At 37.0% G+C, this 23,437-nt stretch overlaps 1 protein-coding gene across 3 annotated transcripts in view; it reads right to left on the bottom strand.

Moving 5' to 3' along the window:
• Nucleotides 1-4,474: 4,474 nt before the first annotated feature.
• MEMO1 (mediator of cell motility 1) overlaps nucleotides 4,475-23,437 on the bottom strand; it is a 28,861-nt gene continuing 9,898 nt past the window's right edge. Inside the window, exons 1-9 of one of the 3 annotated variants that reach the window (XM_061471101.1) lie at nucleotides 19,776-19,790; nucleotides 17,354-17,422; nucleotides 15,953-16,069; nucleotides 15,292-15,404; nucleotides 13,832-13,943; nucleotides 12,743-12,885; nucleotides 11,521-11,597; nucleotides 6,475-6,579; nucleotides 4,475-5,161 (exon numbers count right to left, since the gene is read on the bottom strand). In XM_061471101.1, coding sequence (XP_061327085.1) covers nucleotides 5,030-5,161; nucleotides 6,475-6,579; nucleotides 11,521-11,597; nucleotides 12,743-12,885; nucleotides 13,832-13,943; nucleotides 15,292-15,404; nucleotides 15,953-16,002 — 732 coding nt within the window. In that variant the 5' untranslated portion in view covers nucleotides 16,003-16,069; nucleotides 17,354-17,422; nucleotides 19,776-19,790 and the 3' untranslated portion in view covers nucleotides 4,475-5,029. Of the gene's footprint in view, nucleotides 5,162-6,474; nucleotides 6,580-11,520; nucleotides 11,598-12,742; nucleotides 12,886-13,831; nucleotides 13,944-15,291; nucleotides 15,405-15,952; nucleotides 16,070-17,353; nucleotides 17,423-19,775; nucleotides 19,858-23,437 lie in introns of those variants that run through there. The other 2 variants (XM_061471100.1, XM_061471102.1) reach the window with 2 other exon arrangements.

Below are 23,437 nucleotides of genomic sequence, written 5' to 3'. Positions count from 1 at the left end.
AGCCTTCATAACGTTTACTTTCTGGTTAAAGCACTCCCTCCTACTTTTTGTAGAAATACGCTTATAGGATTTTTGTTTGGTTTACTGGAGTTTGGAGTTTAAGTGATGCTAATACTCCATGCTGCAAGAGGTCAGCAGAAAAATATAACGGAGATAAAATTTCACGAAGAAGGGACTTGAACCAAGCGCACTGCTGTTCTCAGCCTTGTGAAGCTGCAGCCACAGGTTGGTTTAAAATGCATTAGAGGGAAAAAAAAAGAAATCTGAGACGTTTAGGTTGAGATCGTTCCTAGTTTAATGCTTAATACAATGTTTTATTCTTCTTGCCAGTTAGGGCTTTGTCATATACAGAGCAGATACTAGATCACTGACATCTGAAGTCTCATTACCAGCTCACAGCAGATTTGAGGCCCCAGGTAATTTTTTCATGGGATTTAAATAAAACTATTCTGTTTGAAAACAGTAATTATGTAACTTTGGTTTCACAAGCTTTGAAAATTGTATACAGAACTGTTTGTAGGGAATATATATTTACATAAATGTCAGTGGAGGTCACAGGGCTGAGAAGATTATTTACTTCTCTTAAACCCACTCAGAACCAAACACATCACCTTAGAAAACTGGGTAGTGTGGGGGTCCATCACCTTTGCATAAAGGATAAGACACCTTATTTACCTGTAACATAAAGGTATCAGCACAGGATTCTCACCCATAAGCTTCAACCAATTGAGCTACACTTGACAAAATACCTCCAACATTTCTTCTCTTTGAAGTATCACTAACAGGCTTCCCACAATGGCATCCAGCCCGCAGCTGCCCTGGGCAGTATTTTGCAGCACGTCAGCTCCCAAACAGGGTAGTACAACAGTTGCTGACATTAAATTGGAAAAGCAACCATATTCTTCCCCATCAATGCCCATTCTCCTCATTTCTATGCCCTTCCCAAAAAGATCCAAGCCTCCACCACCACCTCCCCCCTCAACCAAAACCCCAAAACACAAGCAAGCAAACAAACTTGACAATTTCTGTCTTAATTTAGGGATATCACTACCATGGCATTTTCATTCCTGGGGTATAAGCACTGGGAAAGACATCTCAAACCCCGGCATTAGGGAATGTACATATAAACAGGTACCAGACAAGACAGAAAGAAGCCAATGCTGAGTTTTCAGCTAATGCAGGATAAGAGAAACCCGAAATGACACCAAGCATCTGGAAGTTGTCTGCAGTATGCATGGAGAAATTGTTTTCAGAATTAAACAAAAATATTAATTAAAAGAATAAAATCACTCTAGAAACAATCAGAATAGACACAATAGATTTTGCATTACTGAAAGAACAGTCAGTTCATCCCCACACACAAATTCCAGATCATGTTTTGCAGCCATCTATTGAAAAGGCCATCTGGCTACACTGTGGGCCCTGAAGTAAACTGGATCCTGAAATCCAGTTCTTCTTCATACTGAAGACTTTTCATAGGCTGGCTTCAGGGGTAAATTTCAGGAAGTTTCTAACAAAAGGAAAGCAGAAGATCACCTATAGAGGGACTTTAATCACTTCTTTATGAATCTAATAGTTTGGGTAACTTTTGAGAGTGGGTCAGGTGGTAGATGGCACACTGAACTCAGCCCAAGGAGATAACAACTGCAAATCATGGTGAGTCATGTCATTTGAAAGCAAAGCTTCCTTTGAGGCACAGGAGAGCAATGTTTCCTGAGGGAGTAAGGGGGAAAACCATGAACTGGTAACATTGTACATCAACCACTGAAAGAACTTGCCAAAGTACCCTTAGACCTTGTGTGCAGGCGTCAAACAGCAGCCTCCCGTTCCAGTGTTCAAAGTGTCAATCTGAAATTCCTTAGTAAACCCTACAGCAATTATCTAGAATCCCGAGACACAACAACAAGCCCCTGTCTGGGAAACACCGAGAGCAAGAGCTAGGCCTGAAAATGCCGGGGTGAACTTAGCATTTCCGAAGGCTGTCGGAAGGGAGACTGCACTGGAGTAAGAGTTCAGTTAGAACACAACACTGGATCAAAGCCACTTGAGCCATGATTTTTAGAGTAAATAAAGCCAAAAGCTACTACAAACTGGCAAAGGCTGAAAGCTGAGGTGGACACCCCTCCCTTGCACCACACTGAGAGGGGCAGGCCTTGGCACACTCCATTAAGAACGAGAGGCAGCTGCTGATGCCCACTGAGGCATTCACCACCTTCTGCTTCTGCCAGTCTAAACCTAGAGCAGTGGATGACCTACTATTTAGGTGTCAAATTCTTTAAGCTGAAGGATTAAGAAGACAGTACTTTAAAAGCACTTTTTAAAGACAACATAAAAAAGAAATAATAAAATCATAAAGGCCTTTTGTGAACAATGCAAGAACACAAAAAAAACAAAGAAGTATTTTAATCAAGATTTTTATGCATTGAACATGCCAAAATTATTTCAGACTGAGAATCATGTCCCTAGCTGGACTTACTGCACCAGAAAAGCGGTCAAAGCCCAGCCTGTGCTTAGAAGAAACCTCCACAAAAGCAAACAGGACTGGGAACATTCCATAGTGTCTTAAACCAGAACCCCCCTGTTCTATAATGCTATATTCAAGTGTATATTTAATAAAGTGTGTGATAAAGATAAAATAATGAAACTATAGTCTTGAGTGAAGATCTTTCCAGGACATGATTTGCTTTTCCTTTGACACATTTCAAACGACACACCAGGAAATGGAGCACTGAAAGTCAGCTCCCTCCAACCCCACCTAAAGGTATTTTGTACTGTCAGTCAAAACAGGGTTTTTACAAAAAAGCTTTCTAAGAGCAAATTTCACAAAGCTTTAAATTTCTCTCTGGATGGGTTTCTGAACTGTCATTGCTGGTTATTATTAGTAGGCACAGAAATTCCCATTTTAATTAGAAACTTTATTCTGAAATACATTACACAGTTTACATGTGAAGTGCTTTCACTGTAAGATATTTCGTAACATTGTGCTGAGCAAAACGGCTGACCAATACCCTTGAAGCTCTTCCAGTTTTGTTTTTATTAAAACTATCTTACAGAACTGAGATGCAACTCAGGCATTTGTATTCAGGAGCTAATTACTATGTTTACCTTAGGAAGAAATTATATACTTCACTATTCCAATTAACTATGCATTTCAAGAATGGCATTAAGCATTTGGCATAAGACTAAAGGAAACCTGAGTCCTAATTAAACTTGTATTCACCAAAGATTAAAAAAAAAGAAACATCTTCATGATAAAACTACTTTTTTTTAATAAGGCACAGTCAGACAAGTATTTATAAAGACTGGCTACGAATTCAGTTTTACCAGCAGAGCCTTCCTGCTGGTCTGTTGGAAGTAATCTGAAAGTTCTTTTACCTGTCTGCTGCTGAGACTTTCCAAGAACAAGGCCAAGCAATAAGGCAACTGAAACAACAAACATGTAAAGGAGTTTGGCATTTGGAATGCATTCTGAACATCTGCAAAGTAGTTCATTTTATAAATGGAGCATTCACCTCCTACTACTAAAATGGTGGCCAACTATGATAAGGAAGATAGAAGTGGTGTAAGAAGTGCCTGTTTGAAAAAGGGTATTTTGATAAGATTACAAAATGTCTAGTATGCTTTCAGGTGAAGATTTTGTATGCAGCAATTCACAGCTTTCAAAAATAATCTAAATTGAATTCCAAAATTCCCCTCTGCCACTCAGAAAAGCTGAATGTACCAAGAGGTTTGCTTGACAGCAGGTGAAATACCAAGGAATGAAATCTCCATTTAGACAATGAGCCAGAACCGTCTTCCTACTTTGCATTTATCAGAACGAAAGGAAATCTTCAGGAATGCTAACTCAAATAATCACACCATTATTTTGGCTGGAAAAAAATTCAGGAACTCTTAAGATGTGATGATATTTGAAGAACATGAAGCAATTCTACCTACAGTGAAAGAATAAAAACTAAAAAAATAAATAAGAGGCCTTACCTTCCCCTCCCAATTAAATCTCTGAAGAATTAACTGCTTGAGCTTAGCAGTGTATGGCTTTTGTGGCCTATGAATGCTTGATAGATACTTTTCAGTATTATCTTTTTCAAGCTACTGTTTGTCATTTCAAATAAAAATACTGCATCTATTTCACTTTAATAATCAAACAGCATAAAATCATTAAAAGTGTATTTTTGATACAAATTTGTATCACATACTAAAAGATACTATTTTATAGATAGCTGTAAACCAAAAAGAATCGGGATATACAAAAGGTTTTTTAAGTTCTTTTGCACAGCTGAACTCATAGTGCACTAAGTTTAAGATAAAAAAAAAAAACTCTAAATGAAGCAGTCACAACAACTGTTGAGGATAAAATACATTCTGAAGTATTTTACAGAATGGCTGAATTATCAAGCATATGAACTGAAGATAAAGAATGTTAATAACAAGCAGCCACATACAGAACACAAAGCAATAAGTTTAAATCAGACTATTTTGGTTTGTGTAGCCCTTTATTAGCAACTAAAATAGAAGATATCTGTTGTACATCACGGGTAGTAACTGACTATACTGGAGTTTTATTATATTCTAATACAGGATCATTTATAAATGCATTGGTTTTTTTTTTTCCTTTCATTCAAGAGCTTCCACCCTTTTTCTGTTTACAACTTGCAAAACTATTCTGAAAGCTGAGTATATGTGCACAGGTCTGCAAAGAGTGCAAATTTAGGATATGGTAAATGCTTTACATGTTTTGTAAGGACTGTCTGCCACCATGCCTTCATAGCCATTGTCTTTCCCCCCCCAGAAAAATAAAAAATAAAAATCACAAAATGTTTTGATACCAGCCTTCCTTCCACTGTCCTAAACAAGAAAGCATTTTTAAATGACTTGAAACTAAGGAAGGACTACACCTACTAGAAAAGAAGAGTTCTATTAGTTTGAGGTTTCAGTATACCCAAAGACCAGGGACTGTATCTTTGTAAGGGCTAGGCTGGGACCCCATATATAGGGTGTGTGCAGGTGCCATCCCTGAGCATTCAGCGGTTCAGTGGACCATAAGTGCTCCAGCTGCATAACTCACTGAGCTGTCTTGCCAGTTTCGACACTGGCTTGACTGAGCATAATTCAAAAATGAAAAGCTCATGTTCATCCCATTCTTCTGGAGCTCGTTGATAGCCTGAAGAGAAAAAATGTTTAAAAAAAGGTATCAGTGAAATTATGACATTTTCTAGCTCTCAGTCCTGTCTTTACCCCTCCCTCCATGGGTCCTTGCACCACCTCTCATAATAATATAAGCATCTCTGAGTAATTTGTGGACCTAACTCATTTCAATGCCATTTCATTCACTAACACTGCCCCTGCTGCGCTATGGACATCCATGCAGTCCTACAAAGCAATACTAAAAACACTTTCAAAATAGATCCTTTAGAAACAATGCTTTCAGTTCCATGGGGAATTCATACAGAAATGCAGATGTTACAGTGAAAAACCCAACACTATTAACACTTTTAAAATCATATTTCTTCCATTAAGGAAAAAGAACGTACCAAGATAATTTAGTAAAGTGCGACAACTGGCAAAAGTGAATCAATAGAATTTAGCTCAGATTCACTGCAAAACTAATCATTATCTGAGGTTAAGAGCTGGATATTTTTGCAGAGTTGTCATAGTACTGAATTTTGCTACATGCATCCCTAATATTAACATTGGTCATAGAAACTTTTATAGACTTCACTTTAAAAGGACCCTCTATATGTTCTTCATATGGATTACATTTCCAGTGAGCTAAATTTTCCCTTTTTAAAAGGTTAACAAGCTATCTGTTTCAGATTTGAATTACAGTAATAATAGAGCAAGATTCACTCAAGCAGTATGACAAATCTGCAGCATTCCAGCAATGCTGTAAAGATAACTAAGGTAAGCCAGGTTTATGCCTGCACTGGATCACCAAAGCAGAATACATAAACTAGAAAATACCAGTTAATCTGAATTTTAATTGCTGTCAATTTATGAGTTAACAGTGCACTGCACTAATACTTACAGAAGCAATCTCTCATCTTATTTGCAAAACCCAAAAACTCTGCCAGACATCATAAGGCACTCACAATAGCTAGCTAATAGCAATACAGAAAAGATATATACAGGTTTGTAAGTACTGATTCAATAGATTAAGTATGCACTTCTTCAGGGAGATGGATTTATTCATTTATTTAGGGCCAGGAGAAAGCAAATGATTGCATTTCATTGAAATTCAAAAGGAGTATGGTATCTCATCTCCCTTAGAGAACTGAAAACCCTCAGCCCTTGGAAGAGCTTACAGTTGTCTATAAGCAAGACATGGAAATTGGAGACCAAACTGAGAACACTTGGAAAAATGAATTCAAAACTTGCCATTTTAGAACTAAGGAATACTCCAGCAATGTTGTGTTTAAAATATATGTAAGCATCTTGCTAAAAGTTAGATTTTTCAACAAATCAAGCATTACTTACATTTAATAATACGCCAATAGGATGTCTTCCACATATTGTATTATGGTATTTCTTCAAGTAATTGCTAAAAGATACAGGATCTAGCTGCTCTATAATGCTCATACCCTGAAAAAGAACCAATTGCAGTGATTACTTCACGCATTCATAAGCAGGTGTTTATACATCACCTATTTATGACAACACAGAATACTTCAAGAGGAAAAACCCCTCTACTTTGTATCAAGGATATCAAGGCAATAGCTTGTAGTCATCTTGTTGCTATTCCTTGCCAAACTGAAAGTGCAGGAGCTCTTCCAAAGCTGTCAATGAGCTATGTATCTGTGAAGCTATCTCAGCAGATACCAGTGAAGCTCATGTTAAAAAATCTCTTCTTGCAGACTAGCTGATCCCCACCTCCAGTGGTGCCCTACTTCCATAGGATTTTGTATAGCAGTAAGCAGACAAAGTGACGAAAAGGGCAAAATACAAATATTTTTTGCTTCTATCTCCTCTCCCCTTAACAGAAGTCACGGCTGAGCATCTGCCTAGGACTTCTGGATGTCCAAAAACCCTAGGCAAATCATCAATACACACAAATATGCAATTCAAGCATGTAGCAAATGTAATGTATCCTGGACACATCACACATGCAAGGCAGTTGATCTGGGCACAGGCTAGCCATCTGCTCAGTGCATAAAAAGCAAATCCAGAACATCTCTGAAGCACTATAAAGTTGGTGCATGACTTAAGAGCCAGAAGATGATACTTCCACTTTACATAAGGCAGTCACATATATACATCTTTTCTCCATCCACACTCCATGAGACCCAGGATCCCACAGAGTCATACTATGAAAACTAGCATATGCATGGAAACAAACCCTTCCCCATATACAAACATTTGAGGTCCTAAAAGCAAAAAGAATCCTACAACTCCAGATACAGCCTACTCATACCCCATCCCACAGAGCAGATCAAATACAATGAAAGTAATGTAAAACAAGTCTAAATCAATTATTGTCTGGGTTTTATCATGGCTTTGCTATTTTGCCTGTATTAGTAGACTCTATCCTCCTGTGCATTTCCTTCCTCTGAAAAGGATTAACTCCCTTCACCAGGTAAATGAGCTCCAGAAACTAATTCAGTAAGACATACAGCTGTGCTGCTTAGATGGAGATGATGAAACAGGAAGGTTTTCCTCAGAGGTTAGAAAAAAACCCATATACTTCGCATAGGAACAACAGGAGGTTGATATCAGAAAGGGAGAGAATTTCTCTTAAGGTTTCTGCTATTTTCCCAGCCCCTTCCCCTGCTTTTGGTAAGTGTGGGTGATGCAAGGAGAAATCACGACGCAGGAAGCAGTCAGTCTGTCTGAAGTCTGCACCTCAAGAGTGGAATATGGTAACTGCATTGCAAGGGTGCTGGCTGATCTGGCAGATATACCAATTATTCAGACTGGATCCCAGTCTGCAAGTGAGGAGCTGGAGATTCCCAGGAGACTCAGGGAGGATTAGCAAACAGGAACCATAACCAGCACCTTTGTGTACTTTTAATTAAAAACAGACATAAAATGAATTCAGAAAGGGATAAATTCTATGGAAAATAAAACTAAACTATGCTATCAACTGCTGGTAAGGGCTGTTCTTCCAGAGTCATGGAGAGGGTGTTTGGACCCCTGGCCAGTAATTACAGCTGTTACTCCAGATCTACAGAACTTAAATGAGTGCCAAAAAACTCATAAAGGCAGCTATTCTCTAACTAGCAGTGATTACATAGTTACCATTGCATTTCTAAAGTTTAAGCTGCATGTCTTTGAACCATCCGTTTGCTTGTAAAATGTGTATGTCAATACATAGCAGCAGAAAGCAGAACCAAACTTAATAAAACACTCAAGTGAAACTAAACGTTGAAGAGCTCATAAGAATACGTTTTATCCATTGTAAACCTTTCCACAACTTTAAAAAAAAAAAAAAAATAAAAATGGTTGCTCAATTGAGAGACTCATTTTGTAGCTGTAAGTCACTGGAACATACTGGGCAGAGGCATTTGAGCATGTGTCTTGAATGGACATGGATTTATCAGAATGCCTAGTAAGCTTATTTCAATGAACAGTTCAGCACTGCAAAACATTTAGAGCTGTGCAGTTCATCCCAGAAAATGCTAACAGAGCTCTGTACATCACAGATTGGAGAAAACCCATAGGAAATGCGTATTAATACATATCCTTATAAGCATTCAGCTGTACTAAACTTTTTAATCTTCTGGATTTAAAAATCATCATGGCAGAGGAGAAAGGCTACCAAGCTTGTTTCTCAGTGCAAATGGTTTTGAGGAACAATGGAAACAGTTTTGTCAGATTGTTCCAAACCATGCCTTGCTGAGTTAATTTGAATACTGAAAATTATGAGCTTCATACTTCTGATTGTTAGAGAAATAAAACACAGTTAAAATACACAACAAAATCCACATGATAAAAATGCATCACACAGTTCTGCAGTTTATCACATGGTTATTATGGCACCACATAGAAATTGCATATCTCAGTTAACCAGACACTGCAAATGGAATCTGCAATATCTTAGCAAGTGTCCTTAATATGATTAAAAGCAGTTAAATATAATCCCTTATAGGATCAAGCTTCTATAAGTATACCGAAAAACCCAGAACCAAAACGAACTCAACCAACCCACAGGCTTATTTTATGCTATGCTCCAATAATCCTTTGGCTGGTCAAGCTCAAGTTTACAACCAGTTACTTCTTCACACTTATGCATTATGCTCAAGCTAAGAAGCCTTCCCAGGCTGGGGCACTGTGAAAGGTGCTGGCACATCACAGCAGCACTACAGAAGCCGAGAACTCAGCAGTTCATTAGAGCCACCTGAGAAGTCACCCATGCTATGCATGGCTCCTGCACAACAACTTCTGACTGTTCTCTTCAGCACCTGCATTATCCTACGCCTTCAACATCCAGGGTAACAGCATCCTCCTATTGACCCAAGAGAAACATAAGGTTTCACAAGTAGATATAAAATGAGCAACCTGGCAGTGAAGACTGAAGCGAGCAGTCTGCATTTTCTGGCTCGCCTTAATAAAAAAATGATTACTCTTCAACGACAGAGGGCTGGAATTAGATGTTTTTAAGGTCCCTTCCAACCTAAATCATTCTGTGGTTCTCTGACATCTTACAGAATACTTCCCCACTTTTATTTAAAAATATATATATATATATCAGGTTATGATACACAAACAAATTGCTGCACATCAGCTGCTCAATTATAACTCTTCATTTGAGGATTGTCCCTTAATGCACCCCTATTATTACTCCTTTCATCACCGTCACTTTACAAGGTGTACTGTGGTACCCCCAGAGTAACAGCAGTCACATTAAGAGTTACCATGGAGAAACCAACATCTGCCCAGCAATGTTTACTACTCTGTATTTTTTATGCTGGAGTCTAAGGGTGCTAACTTAACATTACAGCAAATAAAATTTCTCAGAGCAGCTACCAGGTTAGTAAATCTTCAATGCCCAAAGCATTTAGCACTGTTTATGCACTAGCCAGGAAAATCACCATGCATCCATACTTAAGGTCCAGTCTAAATGAGGAAGAGACCACAAGGGTATTTCTAAGGAAAAGTAATTTAATCTTTAACCCAAAATACCTTCCCGCTCACAAAGTGCTCAGCTAACTGCTTCACTAGTTCAGTCCAGTAAAATTATCGAGCCAGTAATAGGAAAACCCACTCTGTAGAGTTTGAATACAGAGTAATGTGTTCATATATGGCATGAAATAGACAAAGTAATAACAGTATATTGCCATGCAGCATGTTTAGTTTTCCAGTTAAACTTAAGATTGAAGCATTATTTTCATAGGTATTAAACAGTAGACATGATTTTCAACATTTTCACTAATTAAATGTGAAAGTCCAGTCTTCCTACAAGCTTTCACCACAGAAATTAACAAGGGGAAACTAATGTACGCTAATGCACCTTAATCTGCTCTTGCAAAAACACTCAGCTTCAAATTCTGGGACTTTGTAGAAACACACTTGTCTTTATAGAGAAACCTCTAAACCTACAACAAGAATTGGTATAAACAGAATTAAGGCAAATTTAATGTTTAAATTTACTGTTTCCATTCCAGCGATGAATAGTGGAAAAACAAAGAGGTTAATACAGAAAGCAAAAAACTCCAGGGATCTCCAGCAGACAAGATTTATTCTTTCAAGACAAGGAAAAAGTTAACGTGCCCCAAATAACAACAGTTCTTTCTTGTAACAGATTTTACAGAAGTTACATGAATGATCCGAACAATTTTAAAATAAATTTAAAGGTTACGTATTTCCAGAAGAATTACTTCTATTCTGTGCCATAAGTATAGTCTTTAACATTAACACAGTTTTTTCTCATTTACAAAGAAATCCTTGGCTGCTGTGGCTGCAAAGAAAATGCCATGTAACTGGCATCATGGTCCTTATGTATTTAGCATTCCTTTAGCTGTTTGCCAAACCCAGAAGGAAGTATGGTCTACTGCTTTACCCCACCACCTACTACAGAGTAAGGGGCAGGGGGAAAGAATACTCCTGAGAAAACAATGACTTTTGTTTTCCTCACCAGCACAATACTGTACAGCATTTCCTCCTCAAAATAGATGTCGCTGAAACTATTAGCATAATCACAATGCTGTTTTGATAAGCAGGTATCACAGCTGTTAAGCCTGAACTACCACAATACTCCATTCATAATTCTTATTGCTTCCCAAAAACATAGGAGGGTATTTGGACAGGAATTACATTACACTAGGGCATTTTAGGTAGGCAAACATGCATTTATTCTCATAAATTATGCTCACTAGATTATACCCACAATATACTGTGCTCAGTCAATAAAAATGGAGGACACTAGCTAAAAACAACAGCTAAATTCTTACTATGGTAAACATAGGAAAAGCATTCAATAAAATAGCTAATCTATGAGATTTTGTTAGAGAAATTTCTAAAGTGTTCAAAGAAACGTAAGGTACAGGAGAAATTTGTTAGTTAGTTCCACCAAATCTGAAAACTTACCATTTTATCTAGGTGCTCAATGGATCTATAAATTTCTCCTTGGGATTCATCATAGTAACTGTAACGGAACCTCTGACCTTGAAACAAAAACCATGTATAAAATAAAAAAGGGAAAAATCGTAGCTAAAACACTCCCTAGTACTTACTAAATAATTTCAATTATAATATTTTTAAAGTAGTAATCTTCATTATTTTATACTTTTTAGCTCCACTGAGGAAATTCTAGGGCAATCATCAAAGTAGCAGCCCAGAAATGAAGAAAAAAAATACATGATGGGCAGCTGTATTCCTAAAGAAAAACCTATGTAGAACCGACACTGCAGTAGCACTTATTAGTTGCCTGTTATTGCCTTGGAATCCAATTCTACAAATTAAAAAGTAGAACAACATTTGTTTCACTATCCCTCTTGACAGTCAACCCTGGAGCCGGACTACTTCTCTTGGACAATAATATCCACAGTAAACTAAAAGAAGTTTGTGATAATTTAATGAACAGCTCTAAATGATTCATTATCTATAACAGAACCCATGTCATTCTTATATACCTCCACCTATGTCACAATTCAAAGATGATTAAAATATGCACTTAAATATACAAGTTGACCAAAGATGACAATGAAAAAAGGAAAGAAGGTCTGTTGTGTAACACAAAACGTATCATTCTGAAGCAGTCTCTTTTCCAGCTATTATTACACTTGAAAGAAAAATAAAGTGTTAAAGCAGGACAGAAGTCAAAGCTTCTGGAATCTTTATAGTTCTGCCACCAAGATGAACTGGAATAGCTCTGATCAATTGGCATAAATACTCCATCTGCTACCTTACCCAGCAGTAAAACATACAAAGCTTACTTCCATCAGAGGGATGTTGTCATGTCCAGTGAATTTTTAGCTAATTAGTTTTGCAAGTTGCTTTGAAGTGCTTAGAAGAGTAAAAAGAGCAAGAAACTTCAGACAATTATTTTATTGCAACAATAAAGAGAGGCATATAAACCCATACATCTTCACCATTTATTGCCTCCACTATACTGAAAACACATTACCACATTAATATTTTTCATCTATTGTTCTAGATTAAAAGAAGAAAACCCCATTTTACTTTACAGAAGGCACTTAAGTTTCAAAGATGCATTTACCAGAAGTTAAAACGTTCAATGTTTAATAAAACACATTATCTGAAAATCACTATGGATATTCATCTTATAATGAAGAGATGTGAAACTTACCCCAATGGCAAAAGTCAGAAGAAACCACAAAGAGGTTACTAGGATCAGCTAGGTATTTACTGAAGAGTTTTCCAAATTCCTGCTCTTTTGACTCACTCAGTGCTCCGACCAACACAGGAATAATAGTAAACTCATCCTTATGGCTTATAAGCAAAAGAAAAGAGGTTGTAATTCAAGTAACATCTGAAGTTCTTACAGGGCTCGCTAACTGAAACTGCAGAATGTTTTAAAAGGGCACTACTGAGTTGAAGATGCAGTTAATTTAATAAGGTCATACTAGAAAGTTGTTTCAGAACCTGAAAGTACTTCAGTTTCAGAAAACACCCACCGCCCCCCCAACAGTATTTGTCTTTGCTGCAATGTAAAAACACCAGGCAAACAGAAAGACAAGACACAAGGAAACCAGCAATTACAGCAAGAATAAAATTCTTCCTGTATAGATGCTGCACAACTGTTGGGTAATTTTTCAACATATATGAAAATGCTCAAGACAGAACCCAGATTGTATATTGATATTCCAAAAACATTTACAAATACTATAGAATTAAAAAAGCATGTGTGTGGTAAATAACCACCACAAATTGACAAATATTATGGCCTTTAAAATTATTCAAAGTACTTATCTGAAATAGCAAACATAGACAGAACCCTAATTTAAAAGTCAGTATTAAATATTAATGTTCTGAACAGATTTAAAACTCCACAGAAAACACCTATTAGTGTTTGAACTTTTCAGAGATGCATTGCGAAAGAAAAAAAAAAAACCCAAACAAACCAACCAACAAAATACCCCCCCCAATAAAACAAAAAAAAACAACTATTGAGAAAGACTCATGAAGGCATATCTGATTTTAACTATATTAAGTCAATATAACCATACAACCTTGCTTATAAGGGGTGTTAAAATTTCATCATGCAGGTGTTTGCTCCCCTCAGTTTCTACTACAGCATCTAATCCTAGTCTCTGTCCTGATCCTCCTCAAAAGTTTTATTGGTGGGTGTGGAGCATATTATATACCATAAAGGGTAGTTCAAACATTTGATGTACATAATGCTCATTCTTATAGAAGTAGTAGTTAGCCCTAGTACCTTTCCATGGCTTTAGCAGTGTAAGGCAAATGCATTTCAATACTGTGTTCATCTTCATCTGTCTGTAGGGACATACGCTCAAACATTCCAGTCTTCCACAATTCTCCATAAACTGAAATGAATTAAAGATTATTTTTTACTACTTAAAAAAAAACAGCCAAACAACAAAACACTGTAAAGCAAGCTACAGTGCATCTTCACCTGAACAAGCCTGATATAAAAAGTTATTTGACTATAAGGGCTGTCATCATAAACCACTTATTTTTAAAATTAGGATTAAAATTATGTTCAACTCAAACTGATAAATTGATTCATTTTACAAAATAAGTGTGTTACCATGTTGAAAAAAGATTTTCAGTCATGGTACAAAATCTAAGTAACACAAAAAAACACACTTGAAAATATGCATGCCGTTTTCCAGTCACTGACTACACCATCATATGTTTAAATACATACATACATTAAAAAAAATAATAAACTGCTGATCAGCTGAGCAAGTCCTGGATGTATTACGATTTAATACAATTCATTATTAATTGAATCATTAAATCTAGAGACAGAAAAAAATTAAGTACGCCACACTTATAAGTTATCTTTTCTACTCCCAAGTGTGCCTGGTGGTATGCAGTCATCTCTACATTCTGAAAACTCTCCACGAGACAAGGAATTTGATGTGGAACTGTTCCTCCTTCTCCACTCCATAAAGGAGTTCTACAGAAACCAAAACACTTGTTACCCAAGGAAATTTCTGCAAGTGCTATGAAGAAAGCCTGAACTAGCTTGCTTCATCATAATCATGATGAAATAGCAACACATGTGCGCTACTCAGTCCTTCTGAAAAAGATACTGTATTATTTAGGTATACCTCAAAATGTGTGAAAGGCAAAACATGACATTTCTCTTCCTTGCACCTTTATGCTTAGTCTAAAAGACTAGTATTTCATGGGCTAACTAACAGGTTTTAAGTTCTGTAGGTTCTCTGCCAGTTAAAGTCACATGCTATAATGCAACGAATAAAAGCAGCTTTTTGTTCCTCTGTTACTCCTCTATCAGAAATAAACTCAAACCAACTATAGCAGTATCTTTCTTTGCAGACAGAATCCCTCATGGAACAATTAAGCAGGTGTGTAGCGGGCTATTATTCAAATGTGACATGTTTTATTTTCAAGATCCCCTTTAAAGGCCACTTGTCAAGAGGCTCAATTCAAAATGGAAAAGATAAGCAAAGACTGAGAATTCTTTACTTTCAGGAGCAAGAGACACATTAAGGTTGTAATACAGCAGTCCCTGCAACCACCAGAATCTGTCAGAAGTTAGCTTTCATTGCAGTAAAACAGGTTTGTACTTGTATACATATAAAAGCAATCAACTTCCCTGCAACAAGAGTCCTCAGCACTGCAGTACCAGTTAATACTCAAGCTACAGCAATCTTCAAGATGCAAGCTTTATCATGCACTTACTCTTTTGGTCAATTCGGAGATCATACAGAGGTGTTCTATAAATGTCCACACTGGAAAGTGCGCATCGGGAAAGGGGCACGTGGTGGGAAGGCCCAAGAATGAAAATTTTTCGGCTACAACAGTTAACACAAAAGCCCACAGTTCAGACAGCTGCAATTGTACAGACGTTTGGTTTAGAGTAACAAGTTCAATAAAAATGTACAAAGCGATACTTTCTGGTGGTTACCTGTAGAGTTTTACTCTGCTGTGTGTAAAGACCACAGATCAGCCCATGGTCTTGCTTGATATCTCAGAAACGATCATGGGATCTGTTCAGTAATGCTTCGATAGCCTTAAACCTCTTAAGCAGGTTGTATATCAGAGGGCACGCATCAGCTAGATAATCTGTTCAACTGGACTCATTTGGAGGCTGAATGATGCATTATAGTCCCTTAGAAGATTTTTGGATTCTCTCCTTGGAATAACACAACCTTCAGTTACATAACACCTTCAACAATTACAGATACGTACCCTCAAATGAGGATTACGGATTTAGCACCTATTCAGAGCTTTTTGCTTATTTACTTGATTAACTTTACTTCAGATTTAACTACATTCAAATTTAAGTCATTCCCAAATGCTATTTTTATCCAGCTGTTGCATCAACAACAGGGACTTGGACCTGCACATTCGTAGCTTTAGCCGACACTGCAAGCTTTCACACGTCACCATGATGTTATTTCATCAACTCCTCAGTTCATGGCTCTTGATTAGATGTTAAGGGTCTCCTGCCACAGGACTTAAAGAAAAAACAGAACACAACCTATAGGAAATTCAGCTTTTCAGATTCAGGATCATATTCTGTTCCTGGCACTGAACTAAAGGGGTGGGAGACAGGTAAAGTTTTCCCCCCAACTTTACATGTGGAGAGCTGTAGCAAGCTATAGTAAAATACTAAAACTTTTTACAGGGCTCATAAAAACAAAATATCCAAACACGCAATAGTTCAGCTGAAAGATGAATTGTAAACATCCCTTGTGGTGAAACAGCAAATGATCCAGAAAGCTCAATCAACTCCACGTCAGTGAACCTGGGGAATGCAACTTGCTCTAGATATTTTAGAGAAGCTAGATATCTGTCACACCATAAAGTTACTTTCACTCTGATTACAACAGTTTAGCAAGAATCAAAACCATTTCCTTCATTACAACGCTATCACATAAGCAACTGACAGACATAGCCAGTTTTTATATTAACATTTCAAAATACATACTTTAAGTAAATACTAACGATGTTTTAAACTTTTGTCCTTTAAAAAACTGTTGCACTCAGCAGAACACATAAAAATTATATTATTTTAACACAGAACAACTGGATTCATATTTTCAGAGACAGGCACAGACTACAGTACTGTGTTGGGCTTTTTCTCCTCTTTTAAACAGCTGTGCTGTTAGAAACGTAAGTCCACTTAAAATCATTACAACTAATTTTCACTGCCTTCAAATATTATATATACACACTGGTCACTTTCTCCACAGCAGAAGAGAATCCCGGTAGCATTCAGCCTATAATCCTGCACTGAAGAACCAATGCAGGCTCATAATCAAGATTTTTAATATACTTAAACAAAACCTCCAACAAAAAACAACAAAAAGAAGAACACGAAGAAAAGGAAAAGAAACAAAGACACCCTGTGACCACTTAAACAAAACAAAACATCTTGGGCTTTTATAAAAGCATTAGAACATCGAACAATAAAGTAAATTGAAGGTTATTACCTGCAAAAAGAACAGGGTTAACCCCCTCCCTTCTAAAAAGTTAGCAACCAAAACCTCAATAATTTTTTAAGAGTGCTTTACATGTTCAATTTCAACAATAATGCATTATTTTTTTCTATTGTAACATCCAAACAATTTGAACATTTATGATGTCACAACAGAAGGGATGGATAAAAGACTAAAAAGGGTATAAAACTAAAATCCGTAAAATTTGTGTTGTAAGAATGTAAAAAGCACATTCAGTTTCTCAAGAGAATTGCAATGGCATTGTCTTACACTTTGTATAGAAAAACTTCAATACTTACGTAATATTAGGATCCACTTGTTTGTAAGCATGGGCAGCACAAGATCCACAATAAGTATACCCTGCATGGCTACAAATCAAGGTGTACAAAATGTTAATATGTTGAATACTGTTTAACATCTTCATATGTTGATATTGCTATTAAATTATAATATCATAAATATTATTTGTCCCCAAGGAACTAGAAAAAGCAAGAGTGATCCAAAAGTCAACTCCTGAAAGAGATGGAGAGCACTGTTTCAATACTGAATGTACAAGAGGTATGTGCTGAAGAACATCTACTTGAAAGTAAGTCTCCAGATCAAAGCACCTTTTGTTCCTTGTAAAAGATACTGCTAGGCAGATTACACAACTGCGTATTATCAAAAGCTCATGATAATGTTAAGAGTACAGCCAGGGGACACGGAAATAGCAAGCTGCTGGAGAAAGCTCTTCTAACCACACATCAGTAACTGAGTATAATGACAGTACAGGGGTCTGGAAAAGAGAACTACCTTACAGCAGATAAACAGAATAAAAATGCTCTCAGCAATAGAATGAATGGACACAAGGCAAAGAGTGGAATGCAGCAAGATAGCTTTTACCACAGAGAATGCAATACATGCTGCATCATTTCCTATCACTCTGGCCTGGAGCCTTTCTCAACTTGTGCTCCTGTGTGCACTACAAAAACACTCATAATTATTCTGACTGCTTGCTTCAACTATCACATCTAAATCTTAAGACCCATTCCCTTCAAGACTGTTAAAACCAGGTGAAGATTCTGTTTACAATGCTAAAAGCATTCAGTCCAGACAGTGTTGATTCCCCAGTGTCCCAGGCCAAGTGAACAACACACAGTCAGCAGCATGGTTCCAACAGAACGCCATGCTCACATTGCACAGCATTTGGGCCACATCACCTCTGGAGCACTTGTGCCTCTAGCTAGATAGTTATTGTTTGAGTCAAGTATGTGCAACAACACAACTACAGTTTTTCACAATAATACTTACACAATAATAGTGAGATATTATACAATAATAAAAATATTATTACTGCATTTATACTTACTTTTTATTGTATTGTATTTATATTACTCTCAAATAATACTGAGAATTATACAATAATTTTACACAATAATACTGAGAATTATACATGCTGCAAGTCCAGGGACATACAGGCTGTTGAAGATACAAGCCCCCCACCACTGGAGGATTTTATTTTTACTTTTATGTATGTATGCTCACATGCATGTATATTCATCCACAGAGCGATACCTGGAACTAATTATCCTCAAAATCACCCTGGGTTTGTTTTCTGTTTTGTTTTTTTTTGGTTTTGGTTTTTTTTACATCAGTGTCACTTTCCTCACTCATTCTAAAGCACTCAGAAAGGCACTAACACAGGTTAAATAGGACACTGAGATTTGTGAGCTGGCAAGGTATGTTATCTGACAATGTCAGAAGAGCCCCTGAAAGGTCTCCTCTGCTTCAGGTTTCTTCAGTCTTTCACAAAAATATTAGCCATATCGCACTTTACAGGTGGGAAAACAAAGGCATGGTTAATGGAATAATTTTGTGAGACCACTGGAAGACCTCCAGCAATTCTGGAAAAAGAACCCGGGTTACCTAATCTGCAGCTAAAAGGACTCTCTCCTGACATTTCTGCAAGAAAGACTATGGCAGATTTGGAGCAATTTCTTCTGCACATTCAATGCTATTATGGAATACTCCAAACAGTATCTTAGCACAGGAAAAACATCATTTTCAAGGTGGTGCTTCTAGTGTTTCCTTTCAACTTATAATAATTGGAATAACAAACATACTTTTCTTATTGTATGTCTCAGCTACCTTCAGGAAATTGAACTCTACTTAAATAGTTTAGATAATCCCTATTTCTGCTGTGGACAAAAAGCACCCAAACAAAACCAAAACCAAACCAACCCACCAAACCCCCAAAAATCCCAACTAAAATGACAAAAGTAAACCATTCCAGATAACTGAATAATGTTTCACTACTTTTTCAGTTTAAGCTTTGCTAAGTTTTGACTGGGGGGGGGGGGGGGGGGGAATGGGATGCTGGAGTTTTGGTTTTGTGTAGGTTTAGTTTTTTTTAAATAAATATAGCTGTTCTACACTAGAAGTGCATTAAAACAGCTGTCCCCTTAGACTGCCACTCCACTAATACACCTCTTATCTGTTTTCCTGCATCACAAATAAATGTTATGTCTGCAGTCCATCAGCAAAAGGAAACTAATCCTGTACCAAAATGCGCACAGATTTCTTTCATTCTATGCCATATCCAAAATACTTGTTTAGAAACCATGCAACATTCCTTTCAGTTAAATACTAGCTTTTAGCAGTTTTCAAAAAAATCACTCAAAATAAAGCAGCATTTAACAAATTAGGTATTATATATAGACTAAAAGCAGATTTCAAACTTACGGTGCAATAATGGCTCTAGCAGGTCTTTTTGTGGACTGTACTTGAGAAAGCCAGCCTTCTAGTTGTGCATTCAGCTGGGGTCCTATGAAGAGACAAGAAAATACTAAGGCCATAGAATAAATGAACACCTAAAATACTTCAAGAATTAACAAATAATATCCAAAAGTCCAACAGATTTAAAATCTTCTTAAATATCAAAGCCTGTGTTTAAATCTCAAAAAAAAAAAGTAAACCTGACATGTCTATAACACTAAGGGCTGCAGCAGGAAAGTTTCAACCTCCTAGCCCAGAAGTCCATTTATTGCGCATCCAAACATATATTTACTGGTTCTTGCTCTGTGGACTGATGCACATACCATTTCATCATTAGAAGGAATGGCTGCCAGTCTTAGAAGAGGCTAACAGATGGTTGATTCCTCTGGTAAATGTATTTGCAGAATTCAGAAGTAAAAAGTCAACACAACATATACCAGAGAGCCCAACACAGGAAGGTCATGCAACACAAAAACCTTACATACTGACATGATAGACAATGGCTATGGTATTTAGTCATTTGTTATTATCCAGCAAGAATAAGAGCAGAACACAAAGCATACTGTAACCTGAAAATCTGTAAATACACTTGAAGACACTAAAAGTGAGAAGACACCATGTTTATACTAATGCCTTACAACTTCTCATGAATCAACATATACTATAAGTACATAAACTTCTTGGCAACATTAAGTTTGGTAACTGGTCAATCCAATATTTAACTTTTTTTGTTTTTTTTTTTAATTAAATTCTGTATCTCAGCAAGTGGCAAATATTCCCAGTTCAATTAGCTGATAGGTAATAAAAATACCTTCTAGAAATAGAACAAAATAAAAAGCCTACCCAGAAAAAAAACAAAGCCCCACAACATTTTGGTTATTTTCCATCACAAAGAAAACATTTTGATGTAAAGATATTCCTAAAGAAGCAAGTCTGGCAAGTAGAGTGCAATATTCTTTATATTAAAAACACAAAACAAACTTTGAAGCTGCTATTGTGACAAGTAACATATCCTTAACAAAAACAGATGCACTGTTTCAGTTGGCCCTATGCTTTTGACAGATCTGTATGTCAGCAGAGTTTATCTGTCAAGTACTGTGCAGTAAGCAACTTCTCTTCCACCACACACACTGTAGATTTTTGTATCTTCCTGATGCAGGTGTAAAACCACCAACTGCCAGGGAAAATCAAACCCAAATTAAATACCTGAAACTATTTCACAGCTATGTTCCAAACAGGCCAGATGTCAAGCTGACAGGTCTCCCAAAAAGCTGACAAGAACTACCCCCAGAGCAAAGATGTCAACTTCTGAGAATCCAGTCAGGATTGAGAAGTCACTCACCAGTGATAGTCAAAATGCTTTCCCTAAAAAGCCTGAGGAGGGGGTTGTCAAAACCACTGGGTTTTATACAGAACTGCTTCATGAAACAAAAAAACCCCGACACTTCCTGTGGTTGCAAAGAACCTAACATAAAGAAGATGAACTAGGGCAATGCCATTTCCCTAAGGCTACCATAACCTTGAATGCCTTAGCTGCTGTCTACACCTCTAACAAGGGAGGCAAAAGAGTGACATTTATTAGCGACTGTCACTCCTGTAATACAGGAACTTCGTGAAATGATAAAATTGTCAAGAACAAACAAACCAAACAACCAAACACTAGTTTTGTTCTGCTGCTTCTGCTGCTTGGGGAAACAAGCAGCAGAGACCTGCAAATAGAGATAAGGAAAATGACATCCTGGAAAATGGAGGCTGTTGGGGGAACTAAGTAAAAATAAATATATCTCTATTTCCACCTTCTTTCTAAGATACTAGGAGACTAACTATTACAGTCTTACCATGTTTTAACAGTGAAGATATAAATTACTTACTAAAGGACAAAGTACTTTCTGAATTAAGATCTTTAGGAGAACACAATTATTTTTTTCCCACTCAACACCTCCTACCCAGTGACTTCAACAACTGAGTAGTCCTCAAAGATGATCCACAGGCTGCACCTGAGGCTAGAACTTCCCAAATAAAGCAAGATGGCCTTGAGACTCTCTTCCACAAGAAGGCACAGTGCTTGGCCTTCCACCATCCCTTCTTTAGCAAGGATTTTTGGTTAAGACAATTTGTCTTTAGTCAAGACAAACCAGGTAACCTGGTAAACAGTTTAAAGACAAAGTTCAGAATCTCTGGTAATTTCCTAAAATTCTGTACAATTGTTAAATCTGGCCCAAGCTTCTGATCTTACAGTGTAGTAGCAAAGTAAAATACCTAGGTTTGCTTAACCTCCTATTACAGACACACATCTCTGAGAAAGTAATGAAGATTTTCTTCCTAGAGGCAGTAAAATAACTTATCTGACCCAAGGGATGAAAACTCTGACAGTGTCTACTAAAGAACCAGGTAACACATCAGCTTTCACATTTTTTTCCCTTTAATGAAACTACAAGCTGCCTTTCTAAATCATTAACTCTGACCTAATGTGAATTTCCATTTCAACTGACACTTTTTTTACCCTATTTTAGTAAAACATGTAATCAAATCTCTCTCTGCAAAGGACTAACAGAGAGAATGGAGAGTACAACATAACCACCTGACAGAAGAAAAATCAATCAAAATCAAGACAGCATCCGCATGAACTGCAGCTTTCTATGCTTACAAATACTCTAAGGGATATTCTAAAGGCTGCAATTTTCTTTCTGCACAATTAACATCAACTTTTTGAAGTGTTCGGATAAATTTTTCTTCCAGTGTCTCAAATATGCCAATGCTTAAGGCTAAAGTCAAAATATTTGAATTGGATATACAAAACATAAATAAACCAACATTATTACAGCAGATATGCTCTGCCATATGGAATTGTATTATAGGAGATGAGTCACTTCTTCATGAAGAGCTCTATAAGTAAGTTTTGTTCGTATGTAAATTAAGTTAAACTGGAAAAAAGTCTTTGCAAATAGTCAACAGAGATAACTGCAGTAAATATCCATCTCCTAAGCTGACAAGCATGGGTGAGGAAGAGTGCTGCTGCCTATGCATCCCTCTGCCACAGTGGTGGGAAGCAGGAGAGGTCCTTGCTCCTCCAGCCACAAGTGGAAAGCCCTGCTTGAGATACCTGGCAGGATGAGCACAATGGGGATTTTAAGACTAACCCAAACAGAAGGACGGAGAGCCTTCTGGATGCAACAAGCAACACACTTCAGCATTTATATTGTAAGATCAGGCCTCTTATTGATTAAATGAAGATTAGGCAGGAAAACATCAGCTTCCCTGAAGCACATAATATGAAGATCTGCATTTCAAGCCAATGAAGTATGAATGTAGTCATGTAACTAAATATGCCAGCATTATCTGTGGATATTTCATGTCCTGTTTTGTTTCAGAAATTGGCAGAAGTTCTGCCAAATTAAAAATAATTGCAAGCATAAACCAAGCCTCCACCAGAAAAATTTATGGATATAGCTACAAGCAGCATTTATTCAAATATCTTGCCTAAAAGGATAAATTATTTTTACAACCAACATTATACCCTCACAAAGCACTGGAGTAAGTAAGAAGGAATCCTTCCACATTAAATGCATGCCAGTGTTACCAATGAATAATAACAGAAAGCCAGCTGGGAGTCACATGCTTAGGTCCAT

The sequence above is a fragment of the Pezoporus flaviventris genome, unplaced genomic scaffold, assembly GCF_033815535.1.
Source record: "Pezoporus flaviventris isolate CSIRO_AGI_PZ_B2104156 unplaced genomic scaffold, CSIRO_AGI_Pfla_v1 ptg000066l, whole genome shotgun sequence".
Classification (NCBI taxonomy): Eukaryota; Metazoa; Chordata; class Aves; order Psittaciformes; family Psittacidae; genus Pezoporus; species Pezoporus flaviventris.
This window is presented reverse-complemented; position numbering and strand designations above follow the sequence as displayed.